This window comes from Oryzias melastigma, linkage group LG17, assembly GCF_002922805.2.
Source record: "Oryzias melastigma strain HK-1 linkage group LG17, ASM292280v2, whole genome shotgun sequence".
NCBI lineage: Eukaryota > Metazoa > Chordata > Actinopteri > Beloniformes > Adrianichthyidae > Oryzias > Oryzias melastigma.
In genome coordinates, this window is record NC_050528.1 from 25,783,874 (window position 1) to 25,811,049 (window position 27,176).

A 27,176-nucleotide genomic window follows, 5' to 3' on the forward strand; every position below is an offset into this window, starting at 1 on the left:
CTTCCAAATAAATACCTTGAAGCTCGTGTGTGTAGTTCAGTCACAGATTGTGTTGTTTTTGTGGAGGACAGACACTGAATGCGGGTCAGTGAGCATGATCCGAGCTGGAAATGTTTTGTACCAACGAAGCTGAATCCAATCCCAGCAGTGTGCCCAGGTAGGACTGCTCCCGCGGGTCCAGAATCTGCTCGGGTCGGACCGGGTGGACGATGTTGGCGGGCTGAGGGGTGAGGGTGTACTTCTCCAGAAAGGCCAGGTCCGTGGTGGCTTGATAGCTGGAGTTCTGCTGCTGTCCTTGAGCCGGGATGCTGACGACGCCGTAAGCCTGGGAGGAGAGAGCCGAGGGCCTGTGAGCGTGCACGTCGCCCTGCGCCGCCCCAGCCACGGACACCAACGTGACGGGAATGCAGACATTTGAAGGGGCGCTCTGAAGAGACGCCTTCGGTTCGCCTTCATAACCCTTAGAGGGTTCCTGGAAAGAAGCGGAGACGGTTTTGTCCACGCCGACCGCCGGCTCCGAAAAGCGGGCGACGTGCACGTGGTCGACGTGGTACTTGAGTTTGTCTTTCCTCTTAAAGGTGGCGCTGCAGTGGGGGCAGTTAAAGGGCCGGGCGTCCGAGTGAATCACCATGTGCTTCGTTAGCGTCTTCTTGATGCGAAACGTTTGATGGCACTCTGGACATCTGTGGGGTTTCTCACCTAAAACACAAAATACAAAGATAGTTTTTTTATTTCATTTTATTACATTTTAAACATATGGTTATATGAATTTTAAAAACATTTTCTTTTTTCTTTAAATTTGCTTAAATTCTGAGCTACGATCCTAAAAGTAGTTACTATTTGATTAAAAATGCAGTTTACTGTAAGATGTCTGACATACAGTCCATTTAAAGGGATTTTATGAAAAAAAAATAATGTAATTTCTTACGAAGAGTGTGCATAAATGTTTTCTTACCAGAATGGGTTCTGAAGTGCATCTCTAGACTGGACTTTCCTTTAAATTCTTTCTTACAGACCTCGCACTGATGCACTGCCGTTTTGTACCTGAGTTGAAAAAGATTTTTTCACATATAACATCTAAAAGATGTCATTAAATACTAATAAAAATAATAAGACTGTGGGACATACTTCTGCCAGACTTTTTCTCCCAAATGGACGCTTTTGTAGTGAACCGTCAGGTGATCGTGACGGCGGAAACATTTCCCGCATTCTTCACATTGGTGCGTTTTCTCCCCTGTATAAAACATGGAAGCAATTAGAGCAGTTTTAGGGTTACTTCTTTACTGTAGTGGAGGAGATGGAAAACAAAGTCAGTTTTTATTTTTCCAGACAACTCATCCGTTTTTAAAATGGCGATGCCTCAAATAGTGTAAAATTAAATCCAAATCCGCCTTTGTAGAGAAATACAAAGATAAGCTGTAAGTGTCTGTGGCTAATTTACTTCTGATTTTATCTCTTTTTGCATCGTAAAAAATGTTTCCAGGTCGATCTTTGCAGAACCTTTTTATAAAGATGGTTTTAAAACTCTACTTTTGTGTTCTATGGAGCCTGAGCTGCTGCTTACCAGAGTGAATTTTTTGATGTTTGGTTAAATGATCGTGACGTATGAACGTTTTTCCACACTCGTTGCACTCGTAGCGTTTGTCGTCACGGTGCACTCTCAGATGCAGCCTAGCAACCAATAAAGAAAAGAAAAACTTCTATTAGTGCCTCTATGACAGGAAAAACATTCAAACTATTGCCAACAGCTAAGAGGAGAGCATTGGAGCACCTGTACGAGCTGCTGTGACGGAAACTTTGACCACAAATGTTACAAAAGTGAGGTTTCTCTCCCGTGTGGATCCTCAGGTGCTCCCGTAAGGTCGTCCTGTGAGTGAAGGATACAAACTTTTGACTTGAAAAGCTGGAGAAAAAACACCCGTTTCCTTTCAGATGGAAGTATAAACTACCTTTCTCTTACTGATTTCCCACAAATGAAGCAGGTCCATTTCCGCGTCCCTCCGTGCGTGCACTCGATGTGCCTCTTTTTGTTTCCCGAATCGTTAAACTGACGCCCGCAGATCTCACACGGAAACGGACCTGGAAGCAACACAAGAGCATTCTTTAGGAAATGTCTTTAATTAAATATAAATACACAAACACTGCAGCGAATCTATAACCTTCACAACTGCTGGAGGGACATTTCTCACCTAAGTGAAACTTTTCCTGGTGCTTTAGCCTGGCAAACCTGGATTTGAAGAATTCATCACAGAAAGAGCATTTGAAGGGGCGGTCCTGGGTGTGCAGGATCATGTGCTCCTGTAGGTGAGGCTTCCGGCTGAAGGTCTTTGAGCATATCTGCAGCAGACAAAGTTCATATAGTGGAGAGGATCCCTTATACAAAAGGCACAAAAAACTAAAAGTTTTAATAATGTTTGATTGGAAAAGGAGATGACTGAAGGGGCTTTAAGAATTCGAGTGCAAGCCATTATGTAAAAACACAATAGGGAAATCCATTGAACTTAAGATTGAACTCTTAATGCCATTTGTAATGTCTGATGAATGGATTTTGCAAAAAGAAAAAAAATAAATCAGAAAAAAATCTGTTCACATTTCTGTTGATGCATCACACTTTGAAATGTTTTTTTAGAATACTGGTAATATATTTAGCAGAATATCTTTTTCTTTAATTGGAAATTTGAATCTAAACTCAGAAAATTGTGGTCCTTAAATCATTTATTTTCCCTTACTTAAACTTAAATTGAGTAAATACAGAGTGCAGGAATAGAAAAAAAGCTGGCACAGTAAGCACAATATGTAAGTTGTAATAATTCAAACTCTTACAGAACATTCCCAGCTTGCACTTTTTCTCTTCCTCTTGTTCAAAAACTCTTGGGTGCAGTCTGGATGAAACCTGGATAGAAGGAGAAGTCGTGGGAAAGGACAAAAACAGCCCGATAGTTGCTCCAAATTCTACCTCTAAGACTAAACTGTGTCTACGGTCCTCTTTTATCTGATTCTTGGCTTAAAATGAGGTGACACTCTGGCGCCACCATGAGACAAGAACCTCATCAAAGACCTCTGGGATAAATGAGTTCAGATTTCGAGCAATGGTGGAGGATATATATACACAGAAAATTAATCTCAAAATTGCATTTCTGAGTATTTCTTTATCCAAATCGTTGTGAATCACAAGCAGATGAAAAAATGCTATTTGAAAATGAGCTTATTTTATAATTTAGAAAATACATCCCCTTCTCAGCCCACTCATGCTTGAGTGTGTGAGGAGTAAAGTGAGAAAAATGTACGTTAGCTTTCATAAACAGAGATCTCTTAGCAACAACAGGGGGATGGGAAGGTGGGGTTTGCTATGCGCCAATGGCCCCGCCCACAACTCAGGTGAATTTCTAATCAAGTACTGCTGCTCTACAAAAAAAATAAATAAAACAGCCTGTTTTTTTTGGCTAAAAACAGCATCATCATAATTTAAAAAAAAAGACTGGGATCATTTTTAAAGTAGATCAAAAGATAATTAGAGTGGGACTTTGAATAATAAACTAATTCTCCTTGTGGACCCAAATGAATGCGATTCTACTTACATTCTTGCTATAGAAAGCCAAACACATAAATATGTTTGAATATATAATCATTTACAGCCTAATAATTAAGTCTTTTAGCAAATGTTTGATATTTTACAAAAGAAGGCAGAGTGTAGAAGTGTATATACCACTTCCACATGTATTGAAATGTTTTTTGTCAAAAAAGGTCCAATAAAATCCTAAAATCCTCCTGCTTCTAAATTAGAAACATTTAGGTAAAGCTCCAAATGTCTACCAAACCTCTACAGTGCGTGGCAGGTAAGGATGGACTCACCTCCGGACGTGCTTTGCCAGCGTTTTCTTGCTGGCGTGGAGTTTGTTGCAGAAGGGACACTTGTGTTCCTTCTTTGGGAAGGAAGCGTCGCTGGTGTGCTTCTTCTTGTGTACGTTCAGGTTGGATTTGGTGGAGTAGCACTGGAGGCAGACGTCACACTGGAATGGTTTCTCCCCTGTGTGCACTCTGGTATGACTCTCATATTTACCTTAAGAAAATATTAGTGAATATAAAACGTATTTATCGTTTTCCTTCAGTTGAAACAACTTTTCCTCTGAAAAAAAGTTATAATGAGTTCCATGATCTACCACAGTGAAAGAGGATTTCTTGGAAAAACACCTAACACAGTAGTAGTAGTTAGCTACTAGGTATTATGACTTATGACAAGACAAATTCAGTGAAAAATACAAGTACAGTGTTGTGTATATCACAAGTACTGAAACCAAAGATTGTGTATACAAGAAGCAGACAGACTTTGTGGTCATGTGACTAATATGCTTTGTGTTGGGCTCATTTGAAACCAAGTAGGAACTTCTTGCGGCTATGGTTTGAACCATAGGGTGTATATGACAACTGGTCCGAGTGAGTGTAGCATCACACAGAAAATGACTTACTCCAACAAAATGAAGTCAATTCAGTCGCCATTTTTCCGTTATATAAACGGTGCATCACCAGTAAGTAGTGGTTGGTCTGAATTGACATTTCTATGGCAACCACTTTTACCAATCAGGAGTGAACTGATTGAAAGGCCACACCCTGATCACTTGGAAGCAGGCTCTGTCATTCAAACGTTTCAAAGAGGCAAGGGCAGAGGGGTCCAGTTCTTGTGTACAGTCAGTGGACTGAAGACACTCCAAGTACTGGAGAGAGTTTGACATTCCATCAAGATATACCATATAAAATGAATATAATTCACCCTCCGAGAGTCTTGCACTGTAAATTTAATGACAGAGGTGACAAGAATGTGGCGGCGTTAGGAGTGTGTATTGGCAAGAGCACGGATATACGATACAAATCCTAATTTGTGTCTCACAATACGATGCGTATCGCAATATGTCCCAAACCCGAATAACTTTTTACTTTTTTTTAAGAGTATGAAAAAAATTCTACCTGAATATTACTGCAAATTTCATTGTTATAAAATAGTAACATTGATTTTATTTAATGATTACAACATTAAGCCCTGCAACTGTGTACTGATACTGGCAGCAATGTGGTACAGAATTTGTTTGGCATCCATCCCAAGTAAAAACTAAGTAGTAAATGTCTGATGCAAACAAAAACTGTGATGCTGACTGAACATTTAACACAATCTGGTTCTCTTGTTGTTGTTTTGATTGTGATGTAGAGCTGCTCCAAGAGGCTCAGTGTGCTGTGCTGCCAACTGGTGGTCGAGGTTAAGGTGAAAAACAAACATAAGACGCTGAAGGATGCTCATAAATAATTAATTAAATATCGTTTTGTCAGCATTTTCAATCAACATAAGTATTGCCAAATGAAATATCTCCATATATTCTAGTTGGTGCATTGGGTTCATGGTGCAGACGTGCCTTTGCAGCAGTGAACTGATCTGGTTCCACTTATTTTTTCTGCTTTTAAACCACCCTGACGTGTGGTTGGTCCTCACCTGCGCGGTCAAACGTCTTGTCACATTTGGGGCACTTGAGCGTCTTCTTGTTGGAGGTCTGGATGATGACTGGATCGAGGCCCTCGGGGTAAGCTGATGCGCGGTTCGAGCTTCCTGCTGTAGGCATGACCCCTCCTGGCTCCTCCACAGCCTGGAGGCTTCTGTTTGCTTCATCTACCTCATCGATGTTCTTCTGAGCAACATTCCCAGAGTTCTGCACGTCGTCGTCTCCGTCCTCGTGCATCTCGTCGCTCCCCTGGGTTTGTTCAGAGGGCTCATTCCCAACCAGCAGCAGCGTCTCGCTTTCCACTGTCAGGTCTCCTCCTCCTTCTACTTCCACTCGTTCTTCTACGTCCCGCCTTGGTGATGCACTTTTTTCTTTTTCCTCAGATGTTGTAATGGAGTCCTTAAAGTTGTCTCTTTTATATTTGGTAGGTGCTCTTCTCCTTCGAGATGATCTTCGAGTGGTAACGCTTCTCTCTTCTGCCTGTTTTGCATTCTCAGTTGAGGCCACATTTGTACAAGGAGCCGAATTGTCTTGCATGGAGGTGTCAGCGGGAAACTGTTGGTTGAGAAAAGCATTTTTTTCCTCAGGTGAGATTTGAATATCCGTCCCTGTTAGGTTACTGGAAATAACTTTCTTCCCAGAGATCTCCTTCATCTCCGCTTGAGCATGAATCACTCCAACAGAGTTGGTCCCTCTTTCTTCACAAACCAGCTTTAGTACATCCATCATGTTCAGAAAGCGGGCTGCTTCGGTGAGAGCGGGCACGTCGGCTTCAGCCACGACGCACTCCGCAGTGTACAGAAACCCCAGCAGAAGCTGGAAAACCGAGTCCTCCACGTGCTCCAGAGTCACAGTCGCAGCAGAGCTCTTTGACAGCTCGGCGTGGAAGTAGCTGCTTCCGTGCGCCAACACCACCTTGTGGGCGCTGTACACCTTCCCACCCACCACCACGGAGACGTCGCAGAACTTCTGCCGGGTCCGGTCCTCGTTCAAAAACTCCAGGAGGCTGTGGCTGTGATGAGGCATGGCGAGGTGCCTGTTTTGTAGCGTTGACGGGTGCAAAGTTTGGGGGTTTGCCACAAGAGTAGACATCCCGGCAGAGGACGGGTCAGCTGGAAGGTCAATGATGGGGTTGCTCATCTCACCACACTTGGGACGGGGCACTGACTTTTTCATTATTTGGATATTTGAATTGCAAGAATGAATTAACCCTAAAAAGTGCAGGAAAAAAAACGTTTTTAACAGGTTTGTCAACTAGTTATATATATAAAGTTATACAAATGTATTTAAATGTCGCATTATTTTGGATATTACTAAAACAAAGAGACTTTTTTTTTAGTTTTGCCAAACCTAAACACAAAAAGAGTATAAATGACTGTTGTATTTAAAAATATTTATATTTTTATAATAATACTAGCTTTCAAAAAATGTTTAGCAACATTAAACACAAAAGACAGTTGCAAATTTGCACCCCACCTTAAGGACCCCTAACGTCTGACGGGCGAGCCCCCCCACCGAGGAGAGTGTTGACAAACGACCTTTTACCATCCCACCACCATTTAACGACACGCTATCGTCACGTGACGGACACGTTCTTACCCAAATCACACGAGAAGCCATCAAACTGTGGTTTATTTTCCAACGTTAAACAAAACACCGACGAAAACAAAAGGAGGAAAAACAATTTCCTGAATATCTGCAACGCCCAGTCGGACAGGCTGGACACGGGAACAAGTCACCCGCTGATTGGCTACCAAGCTCCTACAACACCTTTCCTCATTGGTGGAAGGGTAAAATTAGAGAAAAACAACAATATCATAAGAAGAGAAGATATTGCATATATTTTAATTGCCTGTACTTGAAATATATGTAAAAATACACAAAAAATAAACCTCAGTGATGGTTTATAACCTGAAAAACCTGCAACAAATTCAGAATTACGCAGATTTACTAGCGCAGATGCATCATGGGAAACGTAGTCAAAGTGTTTCACAGCAATGAACAGACATTGTGCATTGAGACTTAAAACTTAAAACTGTTCTAATTTTTTTTTTCAATTCAAGACACAATTTTAACATAAAAAATTTAATTTCACTGTTTTCTTGATGTATTATTTCATACAGGTTCAAAAATAAAAAAAAAACAGTGAAGCACACAAAGTAACAAAGCATCTCTAAAAAAAAGATAGGGGCCTCGGGTGGCTGTGGAACACGTTTATTCACTTAAAAAAAAACACATAAATAACTACAAAACAGGAAAAAAATACATTTATTTTAAAAACAAAGGACATCTTTAATCACAAAAGTAATAACATAAAAGTTCAATAAAAAAATCTAAACAACATAACAGTATGCGAACAACAAAATATATTTTAAAATGACAATGCTCAATATTTGAGTCCTTGACCAAAAAGGGAAGTTTCTTATGAAGAAATTGTTATAATATCACTATAATATACTGTAAAAGTACAAATATTAAGCATTTATCGGCACATATGCTTTTGTGTTAGTCCATCTCAGCTTCTAAATGTGAAAATTGGTGAATAGCTTTTTTTTTTTTTTTTTTTGCATACACATATTTTGGGAAACTTGAGTTAACTCCAAAAACAGGAAAAGCTTTTACTCTTTGCCAGATGTTTCTTTAAAGGTAAAATTGCAATGTTGCTCTGCTTTTTACCTTCAAGGTTTTCTGGACCAAAGTGTAGAAAAAATGGCTAGCCCTGAGTTAACCTGGACAGATAATAGTTACATAATCTTTAAATACATATTAAAAGCAGTAATGTGAACCCAGAAATACTGTTTACCCCAGTCAAAGATTGTCATGTGGTGCAGCTTCACAGTGATTTAATCTGCAGTCCATATGTGTGCGCACGTGTCTGTGTTTACATGTGTCTCACACTATGTACGGCTCACTGTGCTTTCCAGTTTTTTCCTCTATTGGAGACATGAATTTCTTTTAAATTATCTGTGCATAATCTATAAAAAGTATCTTCCATAAAATCACATCTTAATTTAGTCGAATAAAAACTTAAAGTTCCTTAAATTAGCCTCCTGTCCATGCTTTCCTCTCCCTCCCCCAGCTTGCTTTAAGACAGCATAAGTGCATTAGCTTAAGCCGTCTTGTCTAGCATGCATCTGAAACACTGCAGTGAACGCGTGCACGCACTGAGGAGCAGAGGTGAAGATGAACCTGAGCGTGCAGGGTGCTCCACCTGCCTTTCATGCTGAATGTTGAGAAGTATGTGAGTTAGAAGACTTTTCCAAGACAATGTTCAGGTTCAGCATCCAGGTGTGGGCGCTCGGTCTGCTGTGTGCAGGTAACTGTTGGAATTTGTTTTGTGTTGTGCATTATTAGGGGTTTCAATTTCTATAAGCGTTCTAGTTTTTGATCAAATCTACTGAATTTATGACAGTGGAGTCAAATAAATATTGCTTCTATCTTGTTTGCTTCAGAATCTATCAATGCATCTGAATGCTCTCCCTCATAGGCTCTCTGTCTGCTGAGGAGATCAGCGCATGTGAACTGCAGCCCTGCCAGAATGGTGGCGTCTGTGAGAGCCACAATGGTGGCTACAGATGTCTTTGCTCCCAGCAGAGCCAAAATGGGCGCTTGTACGGTGGGGACAACTGCACGGTTGAACTCTCTGGCTGTAATGCAAGCGAGTGCCAGAATGGAGGAGTTTGTTCTCCCCTGCTTGTAAACGAGCAGCACACGTACGCCTGCATCTGCCCTCCAGGCTACGTGGGCCTGAAATGCCAGATTTCAACAGTGTTCTCCTTTGAGGCCAGAGGTCACATGTATGTGGAGACACAGCATCTTGATCCAGAGGCTCCTCTGAATGTGGCGTTCAGTTTCCGGACAGACAGGCCGGCCGGAACGCTCTTTCAGCGAAGAGTGGATGATCTGCTCCTCAGCATTAGGATAATGGATGGACATCTCTGCCTCCTCAGCCAGAGGGTCCAAGGGTCCAGCACCCTGGTTCAAAAACTCCCAGAATATTTGTCCAACGGCATGTGGCACACCGTGGAAGCCTCCCTGGGTGGCGTGGTTAGTCTTATGCGGCTGCTGTGCAGCGAGGAGAGCTGCCCCAGAGACCCCAGCACTGAAGTCCAGCTGCTTGATGGAGCCACGGCCCTCCCTGACCCGGGAGTCGCTCGCCAGAGCCTCTTCATCGGAGCAGTTGGGCTGAACTGGGCTCTCGACAGAGGAGTGGAAGACTCCCCACCAGCTTTTCTGGGCTGCTTCAGAAACGTCTTTGTGGACTCACATCTGGTACTGCCTGCCACGGGACTGAGAGACTCAGACGCCCACACAAACATCACCGCGGGGTGCAGCGACAGAGACAAATGCGACGATAGTCCGTGTCAAAACAGAGGCCGCTGCGTGAGCCAGGGCTGGAGGAGGTACATCTGTGAATGCCACAGACCTTATGAAGGAGACAACTGTGAGGAGGGTGAGCACTCTGTCACAACATCAAACCATAGTTAAATCAATTTGACACACAACAAAAAAAGGAGAAAAACCTAGAAAGACGAGGCATTCATTCCAATATAGTTTGGTAATAGAAAAATATTTTAATTTATAGTTTTATGATTGATCAGTTCAAGGTGAAAAGCTTGAAAGAGTTGGATCCACTGAACAAACTTAAAATGAATCCAAAAAACAACTAATTTATATTTTACTTAATAAAGATCCTAATTTTTTATGTCACATTTTCAAAAAAAAAATCCTCAGAGTAAGAATAAAAAAGCTTGTTTTTGCAGCCTCTGGAACTCCTCAAGTTTTACATTTTCTCCTTGACATTAAGTTAAGTCCAGCCTCACTCGTGTCCTGCTGGATGTTTTATTCAGAGGAGAGCTGCAGTGCAGGATAAAGTGAGTTAAAGTTAAACAGCAGACTTTAAAGGAGCTTATAGAGTCAGCAGAAATAGCTCAAAGTCCAGCCAAAGAGGAGTATTCAACAACACCTGCAGCGAGGATTAAAGAAACGTGAGTTTCTCATGTTCACCTGAGGGGCTCCTCGTTTTTGCCAGATTACAATATATTATGGACTTTTCCTCCAAGGTCATGACCTTTGGTTTCTCCTTAATAAGTTACTTCAAAGAGAATTAATGACAATTTTTCATTTTATTTATTTGTTCTTTATTATTATTTTTAATCATGTTTTTAATGTATTATTACAAAAAAGTCATACTTTTTTAAACAAAAAATTCATTTAGAAGACAATTGAAAGCTGTTCTATTATACAGAAACTTGACCCTTTTTTCACTTTTGCTTACCTCAAACTTCATCATACATTTTTTAAACAATTGAAAATCAATCATTGTCCAGTCTTGTTCAGTTTTTGTTGCAAATTTCATCTAATACCAAGAGTTTTTTTTTTTTTTGTGCAAGTCCTATTCATCAGCTGAGCAAACAGAAGGAAGTTTTTTGTGAACTGTTGTAGAGTTTGGAAATCTTTTTTTTGTGCTTTAGAGAGATATGTATCACATTTTTATTTAAGATTAGCTATATTACCTTTATGCTTAAAGGAAGGATAGAAAGGGACGTGATGAGGAGTGAGGTTGTAGGGTACACGTGTCAAAGTCAAGGCCCGAGGGCCGGATCCGGCCCTCCAGATCATTTTACTTCATTGTTATTAATGGCCCAATATTATATTGCGTTATAACTTCTGTAATTTTGACAAAATACTTTTTTCTGGAGAGTAAAATATTGAAAGTTTTTTTAGGTTTAAGTTGATTTATTCTGGAATAATGTTCCTACCTGTTTTTATTCATAGTAATGTTAAAATGTTACATTTTGAAAGTTTTCAAATTTTAATTTTAGTGTGTTTAATAAATGGTTATCCTGTTCGGCCCGCAACCTAAAGTATGTTTTGGATTTTGGCCCCCTGGGTAAAACATGGACAGTAGGGGGAAAAATCAAGAGAAAAAAACAATGATTTCATGAAAATAATCACAAATAACCACAAACACTTGTGTCAGTCAGAAAGCTTTCATGGCACTTTGTGAGACCATCAGCTTGACAACTTGATCAAGTCAATCTCTTAATTTTCCAGCACGATCCGGTTCTGGTTTGGAGCCCAGAATCTCTCTTTGATTGAGCACAAACTCACTCCAACTCCTTGAAGAGCATCTAGACCTTCATGTTACACCACAGTGTTGCAATAACACATGCAGTAACAAATATTGTCTTGGTCTAAAGCGGGTCCCCAAACTTTTTCTTGTGAGGGCCACATTACTGTGTTCTTCTCTGATAGGGGGGTCGGGGTTTGTAGGCTAACAAAACCTAAATGTAGACATTTATGCTTTTCCAGAAAGCCACACCTAGCCACATTTTAAATAATTTATTTCTGTAATCTTCACAGAAAAAATAATACTAAAATATTTTAAAAATTAAACCAATGAACAGTCTATCCTCTCCCGTCACAGTTCAGACTGCAGGAGGGTGGAATAAAAAGTCACGTCATCTGGGTCTTGATCGTCCAGATTGAGGAAATAAAAAATCATGCACCTCTGATAGTGTTTGAGGGGCCGGACCAAATGTGGAGGCGGGCCGGATCCGGCCCACGGGCCGTAGTTTGGGAACCACTGCTATAAAGTGAACCAACATTTGCAGTTTTTGTTCGCTGTACCTGTCAAAATAAAAACAAAAGCTTGGAAAACAAGAGATAACTAATCCATGCAATCAACTTTTTGACTAATTTGTGTAAAATTTAATATATGGTCAGTAGCTAATGTTAGACTGGAGTTTTGGGGGGGAAAATCTAAAAAAAAAAGCCAAAGTTTTTCAAGTCAACAAGCCTGTCTTCATAATTTCCATTCGATTTTCTTATAACATGGTCTACGGTTTTGTCCATTCCTATAGAGTACATCACTGCTCGATTTGGGAACCGAGATCTGGAGAGCTATGCTGTCTTTTCATTGGACGAGGAGCCCGAGGAGACGCTGGTCATCTCCTTGTTCATCCGCTCCAGACAGCTAAATGGCCTCCTCCTTACCTTAGCGAACAGCACCAGTCAGTACTTGCGCCTCTGGCTGGAGAGGGGCCAACTTAAAATTCAGGTGAACAACTTTGAGACCCTCACGGGTCAGAGTACAGTCAGTGACGGTCACTTCCACCTGGTCACCGTGAAGCTGGAAGGAACCACCGCCAGCGTGTCCCAGTCAACACAAACCCAGGGCTCTATGGTCATCAGAGAAATCCACACTCACTCTGGAGATCAGGTTTTTGTTGGAGGGCTGCCGGACCCCAGAGGTTCTGCGTCGTTTGGGGGCTACTTTAAGGGATGCATCCAGGATCTGAGGATAAACAGCAGACGACTGCAGTTCTACCCTATAGCTTCTAAAGTGGAGTCCTACAACCTGGAGGAGCTGGTTGATGTTGCAGAGGGATGCAGCAGCAACAATGCCTGTGCTGTGAGTCTCAATTCCTACCTAGAAACTTAGATTTCCTCCTATGAAATGTCCTGAAATGCCTAAAGAGCTGGAGAACTGATTTCTGCTGTTTTTTGTTTTAAATCAGGTCAATCCCTGTCTCAATGGGGGGGAGTGTTACTCTATGTGGGATGATTTCATCTGCAGCTGTCCACCCAACACTGCAGGACAGCGCTGTGAGGAGGTCAAATGGTGCGAGCTGTCTCCGTGTCCTGCCTCTGCTCATTGCCATCCCCTCCCTCAGGGCTTTGAGTGTAAGTATCCTCAAACTTGGGCCTATTCTGACTCTATTATTGAGAAATCTGTCCAAAAAAATAAAAAAATTGATCCAAAATGTTCTAAAAATGTAAATGGATAGCACTCTATGGCCACAAATAATAAAAACAATACATTTGAATAGAATACTCAAGCGGCAGACTTGTTAACTGCTGTGGCTAATTACAGGAGGGAACAGAGATGAGGCAGCGATCCCAGCGAATGATTACTCTAAGGCGTGATAATCAGATTAGGACTTCCACCAAATGCACGTGGTTGTTAATGAGGGCTCGTCTTCCTGAAGAGACCACATGACCACCTCCAGAGAAAAGGAGTCCTGACCAAGAGAGTCTATGCCAGTATAGGTATCAGAAGATATTTGCATAATTTGAGTTTATCGAAATCAGTCCAATACTAAAAAAAATCCACCGATATTGATCTGACTGTATTCAGATAGACTTAGACACGTGTTCCTAACAGATCCCTGACAATGGAAAGCATGTCAGTAAATGGTCTGAATGTTCTCATAAATATTTTAAAGTTTCAAAGTGATACGTGTTACTATGAGATCCCTTGCTGCATGTGAAAAAGGTCAAGTATGATTGTAAAATAAAAGAAAAGTTGTGTAATTCTCATAAAAAACCAAAAAGAAAATTTTTGTAGACACTTAAATATCAGTATTGGCAAATATCGGCTTTAGCCGCAGTTGCAGTGGAAATATCGGTTATCGGTATCAGCCAGAAAAAAATTATGTTGGCCCATCCCTACTGAAAAAAGTCATAAAAACTTGTGTAGTGATGCAAGAACATGGGAGTTTAAATGTGAAAGCCCACATGTGCATTTGCACACATTTACATACCGTAAACTTTTCATAGGAGGTGGCGTTGCTGGGACGCTTTGAATAACTACACTTTCAATAAGCAAGTGTAATTGATGGCTTTACAAAATAAAAGTATGATTACAAAAAGGATTTCTGTGTGAATGCTGACTCGGCATTTGCACAATCGTCTCAGAACTTTAAAAGGTTGATCTAATAGTAAAATCTTTTCTTTATTCTAGGTTTGTCCAATGTGACATTTCGGCCTGATAGCAGTGTTTTCCAGTACAGCAGTGTGGGTAAGATCAGTCACAGTCTTGTAGACATCACCCTCAGCTTCAGGACCAGACAGACCTCCGCTATTTTACTACATGCACAGAAAGGCTCCGACTACCTGACAGTTTCTCTGATGAACTCCTATTTAGTCATGGAGCTCCAGGTTGAAGCTGACATAGTGACGCTACAAAGCTTGGCTCCACTCAGTGATGGAGACTGGCATTTTGTGGAGATAAGTACGAAGAACCAGACAGTTTCTTCCAGGTGGACTTTGGCGGTAGATAAAGGCAAGGAGGTTTCCAGTATGACCAAAACAGCTGTAGAAGTTCTAGACTTTCTGAAAGAGGGCACAGACTTTTTTCTGGGAGGAACAAACCTGGACTCTGGAGTGAGCTTGTCTGGCTGTTTGGGTCCGGTGAAGATTGGGGGCCTTCTTCTCCCCTTTTACCTGGAGACGGAGCTAAACTTCCCCAGACCTCAGGAGGGACAGTTTGTGAGGAGGAACAACAATGCTGCTGCTCAATATGGCTGCTGGGGCAAAAGTGTGTGTGCGCCCAACCCCTGCCACAACGGGGGCTCATGCGAGGATCTGTTCGACCTACATGAGTGTGAGTGTCCGGCCGAGTGGACGGGTCCACTGTGTGAAAACCTCACCGACAGCTGCAACTCCAGCCCCTGCGTCTTTGGAAACTGCACCAACCTGGCCGGGAGGTTTAGGTGCGAGTGCGAGCTGGGCTTCGTTGGTGAGCAGTGCGAGGTGGAGGTGGACATGTGCGAGTTCAACAGCTGCAGCCACGGCGCCACATGCCTCAGAGGCTTCCAGCGCTACACCTGCCTCTGTCCTCGGGACATGACGGGGCAATACTGCGGGTGAGTTCACCACACCTGAGATGACTCGAAGGGGGTCAGATCAGGATCAGATTGTATATTTGAAAATTAGACACTGTAAATATGAAAAAGAAAAAAAGTTTGAAATCAGTTTTAAACTCAAAAGTTCACATTGTAAATCTAAAAAATATTTAAAATTTGAAAATATATATATAAATCTAAAACTTGATTAAGAAAAAAGAAAATAAACTTAATACTGTTACCAAATGAGCAATAGTGATTATTTATAACAGCTGCTGGGTTGAATTTTTAAGTTTTTTCCTAAGTTTACAGTTTCAAATCAGACTCTTTGTTTTTGGTATTGAGCCTAATTTCATGTGGGGGTGGAGCTTTGAGCCTATTGGTTACAGGTGACATGACTAACATCAGGTGACAAAGGTCATGGTGAAGTCATTTTCGCTCTAAAAAACGATCAGCTTTAATAAACCAGCAGCTGTTACAAATAAACATTTTTCATTTGGCAACAGTTTTAAATTTGTAATTTTAAATTCAAGTTTTGTTCTTATACTGCTGTTTTTTTCCGATATTTCTCTCAAATTTAAAATATAAGTATATTTTAATTGTACTGACTTTAAAATGTGTATTATTTAATTTAAGTTTAAGATATATACATTTTTAAATGTTTTTTTTCTGTCAACAGTTTTTATTTTTACTTTTTTTTTTTTCAAAATGCTTTTTCCCCCAAAATCTTTCATATTTCTTTTAAGTTTTAAATATATGTTTTTTTCAGATGTCGATTTTTTATTTTCCATATTTCTTTCAAGTTTACAATATATTTATGTTTTAAATGTACATATTTTTTTCACATTCTTAACATTTTTGACGTTAATTTTTTTAAATATTTTTTTCCACATTTTTCATGTTTATTTTAAGTTTAAATTATATATGTTTTAAATGTACATGTTTTTATATTAAATATTTCTTTCAAAATTTCAATTATTAATAATCTTTTTCAACATTTTTTGTAGTGCATTTTTTCCCAAACATGTATCATTTCTTTCATGTTTAAAATAAATGTATTTATTTATTTATTTTCCAATTTTCTAAGATTTCTTTTCCGTTTAAACATTTTTTAAATGTATGATTATTTTTTTCTAATTTTATATATTTCTTTAAAAAGCTTAAAATTTAAATTTTTCAAAAAATGTACAATTTGTTTTCAATTCTTTTGTATTAACTTTAAGTTTATAATGTGTACTTTTAATTTGAAAACTGTTTCAAAATTAATTTTTCTTTATTTTGTTACATTTCAAAGTCTTTTTTTCAAACTTACCATTTTCTTATTTATTCACTTTAAGCTGATCCTAATCTGGCTCCACAGTCATGAAAAATTAAAAATTAAAAAACCAAAGATGTTATAATAATCAAATGTGTCTGTTGTAGAGAGAGGATTCCTGAAATTCCTTGGTACATTGAAACAGCTCCGTAAGTACCAACATTAAAATCAATGACAAGCAAAACCAAGATATTTAGAAAAGGATAATGGTCTTTTTGTTTCTTCAGACTTCCTCAGTTGCCTCTATCTATGTGCTCGGGGACGAGGTGGAACTACAGCTGCTTTAATGGAGGAAACTGCTCTGAAGTCAACAACACCTGCTCCTGCCTGCCTGGCTTTACAGGACAATGGTATGACACTAACATTTCATGTTTCTGCCAACGCAACCTAACTCCACTCAACGATCTAAAGTCCTTTTAGTTTGTTTCCCCTGTAGTATTTCAGGCCGGTTTTCCTCAAAATATATGGTTTCTGTTTTGTCTGTCCAGGTGTGAGAAAGACGTGGATGAATGTGCCTCAGATCCATGCATGAATGGAGGCTTCTGCATCAACTACGTGAACAGCTTTGAGTGCATCTGTGACATGAACTACTCCGGAATTTACTGCCAAATGGACGTCAGCGACTTCTACATGTATCTGTTCCTGGGTCTGTGGCAAAACCTCTTCCAGCTTGTGTCCTACTTGGTGATCCGCCTCGACGACGAACCAGAAATTGAGTGGGGATTCAACATGAATGATTAGACCAATACCATCTTTGTCTCAAAATATAATACTTTTACTGGCAGGTACAGTAAACACTTTCTAAGAGTTTTAGCGTAACTTGGTTTTTAGGTCAAGATACAGGTTCAGAGTCTCAAATATTCTATTCTAAACTAAAAAACCTGAAGTTTGACTACCAGATATTTTGATTGCTAAAGGGACAACGTCTTTGTATTAAAGTATGGAGCACAGGTCAGATACCAACTGCAGTAAAGAAACTGTTCTTGTAATGTGAGATCCAGAACTTACTGGACTTTTTGCAATTTCCAGGATGAGAACCGATTTCTGTTATCCCTGATACAAAATGGAATGCTGCAGCTGGTCACCGTCTTGACTGCCCTCTTGACGGCCGTCTCGACTGATGTCTTGACTGCCGTCTTGAGTGCCGTCCTGACTGCCGTCTCGACTAACCTCTCAACTGGCGTCTTGACTGCCGTTCTGACTGCCATCATGACTGCCCTCTCGACTGCCGTCTCGACTACTCTCCTGACTGCCCTCTCGACTGCCGTCTTGACTGCCCCCGACTACCCTCTCGATGCCCAGTTGACTGCCCTCTTGACTGCCCTCTCGACTGCCCTCTCAACTGCTCTCCTGACTGCCCTCTCGACTGCCGTCTTGACTGCCCTCAACTACCCTCTTGACTGCCCAGTTGACTGCCTTTTTGACTGCCCTCTCGACTGCCCTCTCAACTGCTCTCCTGACTGCCATCTCGACTGCCGTCCTGACTGCCCTCTTGACTGCCGTCCTTGCTTCCCCTCTCGACTGCCGTCTTGACTACCCTCTCAACTACTCTCCTGACTGCCCTCTCGACTGCCGTCTTGACTGCCCTCAACTACCCTCTTGACTGCCCAGTTGACTGCCTTTTTGACTGCCCTCTCGACTTCTTTCTCAACTGCAGTTCTGACTGCAGTCCTGACTGCCCTCTTGACTATCATCTTGACCACTGTCTTGACTGCCATATTGACTGCAGTGCCTGTCATTGCTGCAGCAAATCACCAAGCAGAAGAAATACTAGAGAGTCACAGAATGGAAATTGGATGGGTTCTTTCTTAAAACTAATATTATCTTTACTTACTGTCTTGTAAGCTCCACGATATTGGAAAGGAGGTACATGAAGGTGACTCCTTTATCAAACTTCTAGTTTGACAGACCTTGGTCAGAACTATGAGAGAAAAACAGAGAAACAATATACGTAAATGACTCAGGCAGGCTGTCTGTGAGAAAGTCAGTGATCCACCAGCACTGTGTTCGTCAAGGACAGTGGCAAGCTCAGCATTTTTTTAGTACTCTTTAAATTCAATGGTAAAAAAAAAGGGGTATCCAGAACAAATTTTCAGTTGTATTGAGAAAAATGCAACCTCAAATGAACATGGAGCCTTTGAGCAGAAATACCTAACTTCATGGGATCTCCTGGTATGCTGTGCTCACATCACCCTTGGCAAAGCGTGTTCAAGCTACCACTTCCAATAAAAGGTCCATGAAAATTCGCCTTTAGGGCTTCAGTTATGGGGCTCTACATATAAAACAAGATTTGCCAGATTTGCACAGCTTCGATTTTTCGGACCAAGCCTCTTCAAATTGAAGGCACATGTGGTAGTATCAGGTAGCAACAGTCCAATATGAGTACCATGGGCTAGGAGCCCACTCAAGAACCTATTTTCAGCCTGTTCTTGAATCTATGTGACATGCCGTGTGTGTACGAAGCATTGATTGATCTGAGGGATTTTTCAATCCCCAAACTAGAAAGAATTAACGTCACTGAAAGTCTTTTCATCGCTGTTGCATCAGTTTAGTTTTTTGCCTCTTCTACCATTTGAAACAGTTTCTGTCTGTCAGAGAATTTCAATGCTGGCCACCTTACTTTGACTCAGGGTTGCAAAACAGGCCCAAATCATTATGCCTCCACCACCGTGCCTCACAGTTGGCTATGATTTTTGCACGGTGTGCATCAATTCTCCTGAGCTTGTCAGATCAAATAAAACGATCTGTGGTATCATAGTGTTTCATTTTCCATAACAAAATCCTCTAAAAACTACAAGCGTTTCCTAATTTTCTCATCATGAATATCGAGGTCAACTGGGTGCTGCTATACCCATTTTTTTTATTAAAGTTCATAATGAAACTAACAATAAAAAAATAAGTGAGATGATATGACAGAATATGAACAGGACAGAATCAGGTACAGTAACTTAAACAGGAAGTTGCCCCAGTTCCTGTAGCAGTTTGCCTCTGAGTGAGATTGACTGACAGACTTGCAGCAATGCTGATTTTGTACAAGTTTTTTCTGTATTGATAGAGCCGAGTCAGATGGCAAAGCTCTTAATTTACATGTAAATGTATGTTAGTCATACCCTCATCTGTAGCTATAAGCCGTGAACGGATGCTCAGGATCACTCAGGAGCGAGCTTTCTTCCCAGGTGCAACTCCAGCTCCCACTTGGGAGTAAATTTGCTAATCCTCCACATTATGGATTTTTCTTCCACCCAAACATGCGAATGGATTACCGTCACCTCAAATCAGCTTTTTAGGAACATCTCCTTTTTTAACACTTAGCTTTTTCACTTTCTATTTCAAAAACTGCAGATTCCTCCATTGTTTATTTGGGGTTGCATTCATCTCATTTTATCACCTGGTAACAATCAGCTTTTCTTTTTTAGGGGGGTATTTTGTGCTTAATTTACTTAAACTATGGTGTTAAAGTGAACTCAAGTCAGTTACAGAAGACTTTATTTCTGTGTGTAAAAGTCAGTAAAATGGTGCCCATTTTGAAAGAATTAGAGTGCCTTAAGTCCTGTACTTGCTTTGTCAATCTGGAGATTCATATTTTATGCCTTTAGATAGAATCATGTTTTTGACTGGTGTTGAAGAAAAACATGTAAAAGTACATAGAATGAAAATAAATTACTCAAAAGTGTTTTTTATTGTAAACAATTGTTTTACTTCTGCGATAAAACGAGAGAATAAAGCAGTCTGACTCGTACAAAAGCAATTTTCAACAGAAAATAAGTTAGAAACCAATCATCAAAGTCATATTAAAGCATCCTGGATGTGTTCAGATTATTTTCTTCAATTATATTTGTGATCGGTCGTGCATAAATAACCGCTGCACATATGTGCTGCTGCTGACTGGCCCAAGTGAGAGCAGTCATTTTCTACACAGAGCAGCAGGATCCATGGCAGCGACGGCTTCAGTCCTGATCCTGCAGCTTGCAGTCACAGAGCTCTTTGTAGATCCTCTTTCGTATCTTTGGGATGTCCTTCTGCGTGAACTGGAACGGTCTGGACAGGGCGAGGCACCGAGAATACTGCCAAAGAGGACAGATACTGTAGCTCGGCGAGGAACTTTTTCATAATAAATTAAGCAAAAGGTATTTTTAAAGATGTAACGAACCTCTAAGACGAAGACTCCACAGTCATTCTCATTGGTCTGTTGAGGGATTTTCTGTGAAGAACAGTAAGGTGGGACATGAAGGGGCTGCTGCACTTTTTTAGGTGATAACAAGCTGGTACTTCATTCAGGTTTGAATAATGTTCCACAGAAATTAGCTTTATTAAGTAATATTAAGAAAAAACAGGACAAAAGCAAAGAAAACAGAGACATTCAGAGAGCATTTGGGTGAGTAAAATGACTGGACAGAAAAGTTTTTAGTGCTTTAAGCTTAAAGGAAGATGACCTGTTCACACTTAAACATAAGCACATCACTTCAGATTCACCTTCATCCCAACTTTAAAATTAAATGAAGCTCCATTAACTATAATGTATCAGAACCTTTATGTTTCTTTACATGGGTGGCCCTTAAAATCCCACTCTGATCATCTTTTTATCTATTGTAAAAAAAAAAAAAAAACATTCCCAGTGGTCTTTTAATTAGGATTATGCTGCTTTCAGCCAAGATACAAAAAACTGTGTTGTTTTCTTGGACATAATTTCTGCAGAGCGGCAGAATTTAGAAATTCGCCTGTTGTGGGAGGGACTGTTGGTGCGGAGCAACCCCACCCCCACTCCCATCACCCATCAGTTTACACGCTCAAATTGATCTTAGATAATTCACGTCTTTTTACTTTAAAGTAATTTCCTTTAGTTTTGAGCCTGAAGTTATGTAAAAACTATTTTTCATAACTAACAAAAATTTGTTTTGAAAGGATGACTGAAAAATAAATCCATCTTTAATCAATTTGAAACTTACAAATCAAGATCTAATTCATTTAGCGTTTTATTATTTCAATAAACTTTAAATCTTTCCATTTCTACACCGTGCCTGTCATTTTCTGTCACAACCTCAAGTCTATTGATTGAAATCCCTCTTTGGTTTTCTGCTGCTCTCCCTCCATCCCATTGATCTTCACCTCCCTCCTGTGCCCTTCAGGTCTGAAACAGGCTGCAGACTGCAAAGGAAACCAGATCAAATCATAGTGAGCGAAACCAACAAACCTCATCAAATGACACCGTCCATCCACTTTCATAGGCGCTCTGCTGCTTCGCTTTTGCTTCAGTTATCAAGTATTTCAGGATGTTCTATTAAAGGAGAAACAAATCACTCAAAAACAGTCAGAAAGCATTTACCAGCAAAACAGCCAACAATTGATCAAATTACCCTCGCCACTTTCTGCAGTGCGTTCCCTTGAGAGTCGTAAAGGCAGATTTTCTTTGACGCCACGTCAGCTGTCACGAGACACCAGTGCACTTCCAGGTGGACCGGCACCAAAAGAATGCTCTTGGAGAACAAATCCACCTTTGTGAGAGAGGACACGGTCAATTCCTCACGCTCTGCTGCTCACCACGACAGGACGGGTGTTGTTCATCGCATAAAAAGCATGTTTCTTTTCTGACATGTCAAACCTGTTTTGTCCATCGCTTTACACCCTCGTATCCTTTGGTCATGAGCTGGCGGTGGAAGAAACTGTTGAGGAAATGGACCTAAAGGAGGGAAGAAATTAAGTGTTACAGATTAGCCAGACATCAGGAGTGGAAAAAGATTCCAACTTTAGAATACAAGGACATTTGAGATAAACTAAACTTATTTTCACCAAATACCAATGTTGGAAAGTTTCATTTATGTGGTCTTTTGTAAAAAGAAAAAAAAAACACATTGATTCCTTTGACTTAATTTGAGATTTATTATTTTGCCAAACCTGGACTCACAGGCTGCTTCAATAACTGCCTTTCTCTACATTCTTCACATTCCTGCTCATTATGCTGACCTCCGTCTGCTTCAAGGTTCCCATTACTGTCGACATCTTCACCCTCTGCATCCCAAATGTCTGCTGCTCCTATAATTCTATTATTTTCATATCTCTGCAGTCAGAGGACATATTCTAAAATATTGTTTCTATTGTTTGCTGCACCTAATTTATACAAAAAAGCACAAATAGTTGTTGTTTATGACACAAACTGCAGCCTATATGCACAAAATTGAAAAAAAAAAAAATCTAAAAGCAGAAAATGTATGAATTTATTACAAGAAGAAGTTTTTAAAGGTGCTTGGGTTAAGTTGAAATGTACTTGCAGTTACAGCAACTGACCACTAAATGGATATCAATGGAATCTGGCAGCAGAGAGCACTACAAAGAAGGGCAACAGCAGGGGCTGCAAACAGATCCAAACTACTTTTGGTGGCTCACCTGACTCAAGTCGAAACTGTCTGCTGCTAACAGGGTGTGCATTGGCACATTTTTTTTTTAAGTATGAAAATTCATTTTATTGAATGATTACAACATTAAGCACTGCAACTGTATCTCATATGTAAGTTGCTTCTACCCAAGGAAATTGATGGTGCTTTTCTTTTGGTAAATTAAGAAATATGTATTTTTAAAGAAAACAGTCAAAAATGTCTGATTTCCACAACAAAAGTTTTTTCAGTACAAGAAAAAAAAATAGAATGGAGGCTCAGTGTGCTGCGCTGCCAACTAGTGGTAGAGGGTTGCTCATAAATGACTAATTTGATTTTGACAAGTATTGCCAAATGAAATATCACAATAAATTGCCAAATCGATTTTCTGCTACACCTCTAGAATTGCTTGAGGAGTTTCCACAGAAACCATTGAATTTCAATGAGTTCCGATATAATTGAATCACAAAAGGACTGTTGTAAGCTGAAACAAACATAAGAAAAAGCAGGAAAATGGCCTTTCTGAGTACAAAACAGAGACCAGAGTTCTTCCTCCGGGTCAAACACCAGTGACCCGGTAAACCTCCCCACGTCCAAACCAACATTGCTTTGTGTTTACATGAATTTTCCGTTAACGTCTTATCTGCGGCTCGCGTTGAACCCTCGCTCTCTGACCCGCTTTAGTCTTCTTTTCATAAAAGAAAAAGGTGAGTGACTTCTTCCAGACTGCTGTTTGCTTGGCTGGATGTTGTGAAAGAGCTCTGTTTACTTCAGTCATCCACCTTTGTTGTGTTCTGCAGGTGCTCTTTTCATCTCGTTACTTCTGACTGACTTACTGAAATGATGATTAAACCACAGCCAGCCAAACTGTCTCTTCAGTTCTCGCATGACTGAATGGTTTGTTAGTTAGTTAGCCCTCTGGAGCTTTCACCTACTTAAAGGAACTTTTACATTAACTGCCTCATGATGCAACAACAATTTAAACAAGGAACACAAATGTGACCTGAATCTTTCAGTTTCCATGTGTATTTTGCTTTAATTTGTTCTTTCCTACTGCATCCACAAAGGATCGGGGAAAACAATAGTCCCTGATGTAATGATAAGATCATAAACCTCATCAGCAAAAGACCTCAACTACAGAGATCTTTGAAACCATCACTGAGTGCAGAACCACCATTCACTTTATATCTCCGACTCGCTCCTAAGTGAACCAAGTTAACCAAATGTGTCCATTTAAGCTGCTGGGAGATCCCAAATACTATGAAACAAAAACAAATATTATGATGGTAAAATCATATCAGTTGAGTTTTTTTTAATTCATTCTTCAAGTTCAGTTTTATTTAATTCAGTTGTCTGTGGAAAGATAAGTTTTTAACTTTACAAGGTTAAAGTTGTGTATGTAATTTATATTTTGTATTTTCTAATTTTTGTACATGTCAGTACACAATTGCAGTGACACACAAAATGTGCTGAACGAGTTGCAAATCATAAATTACAAATACACAAATCGAAAGAGTATTTTCTCTCCATAGTTTTCAACTGAAAAACAGAAGTTTGAGTTTTAGAAAACTTAAGATCATAATTCAGGCCTTCACTGTGTCTGTTCTCTATCAGGCCTCTAAACAACCACACATGCATCTAATTCACTCTAAAGCTACTGCAACAAGCGACCACTTCCAATGAGTCGTCTATGTAAACGCCTGAACATATAGGTTTGGGGCTTCGCGTTAAAACAAGTCACACGTAGATACACAAGTTTCTATCAGCGCCAGCCCTAGGCGGCATGGCACCCTTGGCAAAATGGGATTTTTTTGCCACCCACCCCCACCTCAAAAAAAACAAAACATACACACCAATACCACTGTCCAAAAAAAACCCTCTGTAGCTGCCTGGAATATGTTGCAATCAGTATTTAATTATTTTAATTTGCTAAACTTAAAAAATAACCACTAAGAAAAATTGCTTATAATAACACCTCTCCCAAGCCGGGATGTGAACCACCAACCTTAATGATGGTAGACAACAGCACCAACCCCCTACACCACCGCTCAGCACTATTGCCTAAGCATGGTAGATCTCTTGACAGGCATCTCCAGTGTTCAAGGTTTCAAGGTTTCAAGATTTCCATTGTAAAAAGAGGAAAACAAAAAAAAAATCTAGATTGCCAGTTAAATTCCTCTTTTCTGACCAAAAACAAAAGTATTTTTCAACCAAAATGGGGCTGTGAATTTCCAAGCAATTGAATGTAAATAAAACAGACAAATCTCTGCTTTGAGTCTGTTTTTTTCCTCCTCTTCCTTCCTTTTTTGACCTTGAAGCTGTCCCTTGCTTTGCTGCTTTTTTATCCTTAAAGTTTTAAAGAAGCCCTAACAGCAGCAACACCGCCCCCTCCCGACCTGGCTTAGACAGCGGCTGCGTCAGGTAAGGAGGGTTGCCGCACTAAGCAAATTTATTGATCGAGTTATTTTATTTATGTTTTTAATTATTAGCGTTTTTTACATTTTACACTAAATGAGTGGTGTGTCAAACTGTTAAAAAAAGCCTAATCATTGCAATTTGGTGCCCCCTTCAGCGGATGACACCCTAGGCAACCGCCTAGGTCGTCTGTGCTCAGGGCCAGCCCTGATTTTTATTATTTTTGGGCTCCATGTACAAAACATACCTTGAAAGTCAAACCGGGTCAAACTTTAACTAATCAGGGATTACCGGTATGTGGTAACGTATGGTTGCTTTAACATTTCTCTTCCAACTGTAATAGTGGTGGACATGTGCTAGTACACAGTTAAAAGAAAAAAAAAATAAAAAAAAAAGAAGAAGAACCTCTCTACTTGTGCAGTTTGAACATATGGGCTAAACATGCTTGAACGTACATCACATCTCCGGTGTGTCCATATTTTGAGAACCAGATGGTCCAAAAACATTCTCTTGAAGACACACACATGCATTACAAACTTAACTAGACCAAACTCTCTTTTACACACGCACTCATCTGTATGGACACACGCATAAATAATTTACATTTATTTTGTGATCCATCATTGCTGCGAGGTTTATTCATGCATGCATTTACTTGCACTTCCTTAACTATTTTAACTACTCCAACCCCATATTTGCAGTGTTTTTTGCTTAAGAGACTACACAATACTTAATACTCCACCTTATATTTCTGGCGCTAATTGTTCTGTTTTTGTCTCATCTTAAATCCACTTTTTTTTATTCTTTTGCTCTGTCTTGTCTTTGCATGCACCTCACACTGTGCACTATAATAAGGCCTTGAATTACATGTTTAGGCAGCAGGTCCTTCACAAGCATCGTCTCATTTCAGTATGTACTGCATCAGCTGTATGTGCTTGAAATGACAAAAACACCTCTTGAACCATGAGGTGGGGATGAACCGTGTAGGTCTGGCGATGCGTAGCCAATGTGCATCGGCGGCACAGCTTTGTTAGATCCAAACGAGAGAATGAATACATACTCCTGTGCAAAAGACTAATTTGAAAACATCTAAAGACATGCCTTGACTTTTATAAATCTTTTAGCAAACAACAACTTATGTAGTGAGAAAACTAAAGCATAATTCCTGTCTGAAAAGTGTTTTTTTGAATTTCAACATGTTTTCATATTTGAACACATTGTTTATATATTTATGACAATACCTTATGATGAGACGCCTCCATGATCAGCTCTCCATACATGTTCATGACCTTCAGCGCAAAAACAAAAACATAAATAAACCACACTACAAAGTCAGATTTTATGCGACTTTCTGTCCTTTTTACTATAAAAAAAATTGTTTTTGATGAAGTTGGGTATAACCTGATCATTGAGCCAGTTCTGATCTGCAAGCGTGAGGAGATCCTCCAGAGTCAGAATGTGTTTTTTGTAGATGATCTGGAATTGGGATACAGGCATCTCAGTGAGTCCACTTTGGTATCTGGCTGCTGCCGACAAGATTAGGGTTTTCCTGCAATGAATACGAATCTTTACAAACAAAATTCTGGATAACGAAAAAAAAAAAAAAAAGTTATGGTTGTTTAAGTCTTACCGATTACTGAAATCAGAGTTAAACTTGGCCTTCAGGTGGTTCAAGATGTCAATCTGGCGGAGTGGAATGAAGCTTCCATATCGTCTGTAGAAGCTATCCAGAAAGTCTACAGAGACGTGCAATAGGTCAGATCACAAATTAGTGAAAAACAGAAATAAAATTCAGTCAAACACAGTTTTAAAGCACAATTTAAGGCATTATATGCTAAACAAAAACAAACAGAAAAACTAAATTAAGTACAAATAGAAAAACAATAACATGTTTACACTAAAACTGTGTAACAATCATGATTTGATAAATAACATAAATAACAGTAGTTTTTTTAATTAA

General features: G+C 39.9%; 3 protein-coding genes across 6 annotated transcripts in view; 1 reads left to right on the forward strand and 2 right to left on the reverse strand.

The window, feature by feature from the left end:
• Positions 1-6: 6 nt before the first annotated feature.
• On the reverse strand, positions 7-7,402 carry zbtb41 (zinc finger and BTB domain containing 41). 2 transcript variants are annotated; one of them, XM_024274407.2, is made up of 11 exons: positions 7,086-7,402; positions 5,480-6,697; positions 3,853-4,060; positions 2,824-2,893; positions 2,190-2,337; positions 1,950-2,079; positions 1,772-1,867; positions 1,565-1,671; positions 1,129-1,234; positions 956-1,044; positions 7-699 (listed from the first exon to the last, which is right to left on the reverse strand). In XM_024274407.2, the coding sequence occupies exons 2-11, from the start codon at positions 6,660-6,662 to the stop codon at positions 86-88; spliced, it is 2,751 nt and encodes a 916-aa protein (XP_024130175.1). In that variant the 5' UTR covers positions 6,663-6,697; positions 7,086-7,402; the 3' UTR covers positions 7-85. The 2 variants fall into 2 exon arrangements, with proteins under 2 accessions (XP_024130175.1, XP_024130177.1); XM_024274409.2 differs by having other exon boundaries at positions 6,963-7,402.
• Positions 7,403-16,458: 9,056 nt separating this feature from the next.
• LOC112147699 (protein crumbs homolog 1) lies at positions 16,459-17,224 on the forward strand. The gene is made up of 2 exons (XM_036216251.1): positions 16,459-16,783; positions 16,922-17,224. The coding sequence occupies exons 1-2, from the start codon at positions 16,683-16,685 to the stop codon at positions 17,172-17,174; spliced, it is 354 nt and encodes a 117-aa protein (XP_036072144.1). The 5' UTR covers positions 16,459-16,682; the 3' UTR covers positions 17,175-17,224.
• Positions 17,225-20,104: 2,880 nt separating this feature from the next.
• Positions 20,105-27,176, reverse strand: part of LOC112147700 (sentrin-specific protease 5) — a 10,330-nt gene continuing 3,258 nt past the window's right edge. For all 3 annotated transcript variants that reach the window (XM_024274255.2, XM_024274256.2, XM_036216250.1), the window contains 8 exons: positions 26,847-26,952; positions 26,618-26,765; positions 26,458-26,505; positions 22,033-22,110; positions 21,788-21,925; positions 21,625-21,708; positions 20,584-20,634; positions 20,105-20,497 (listed from right to left, as the gene is read on the reverse strand). In XM_024274255.2, the coding sequence (XP_024130023.1) occupies positions 20,381-20,497; positions 20,584-20,634; positions 21,625-21,708; positions 21,788-21,925; positions 22,033-22,110; positions 26,458-26,505; positions 26,618-26,765; positions 26,847-26,952 (770 nt within the window). In that variant the 3' untranslated portion in view covers positions 20,105-20,380. The remainder of the gene's footprint in view (positions 20,498-20,583; positions 20,635-21,624; positions 21,709-21,787; positions 21,926-22,032; positions 22,111-26,457; positions 26,506-26,617; positions 26,766-26,846; positions 26,953-27,176) is intronic.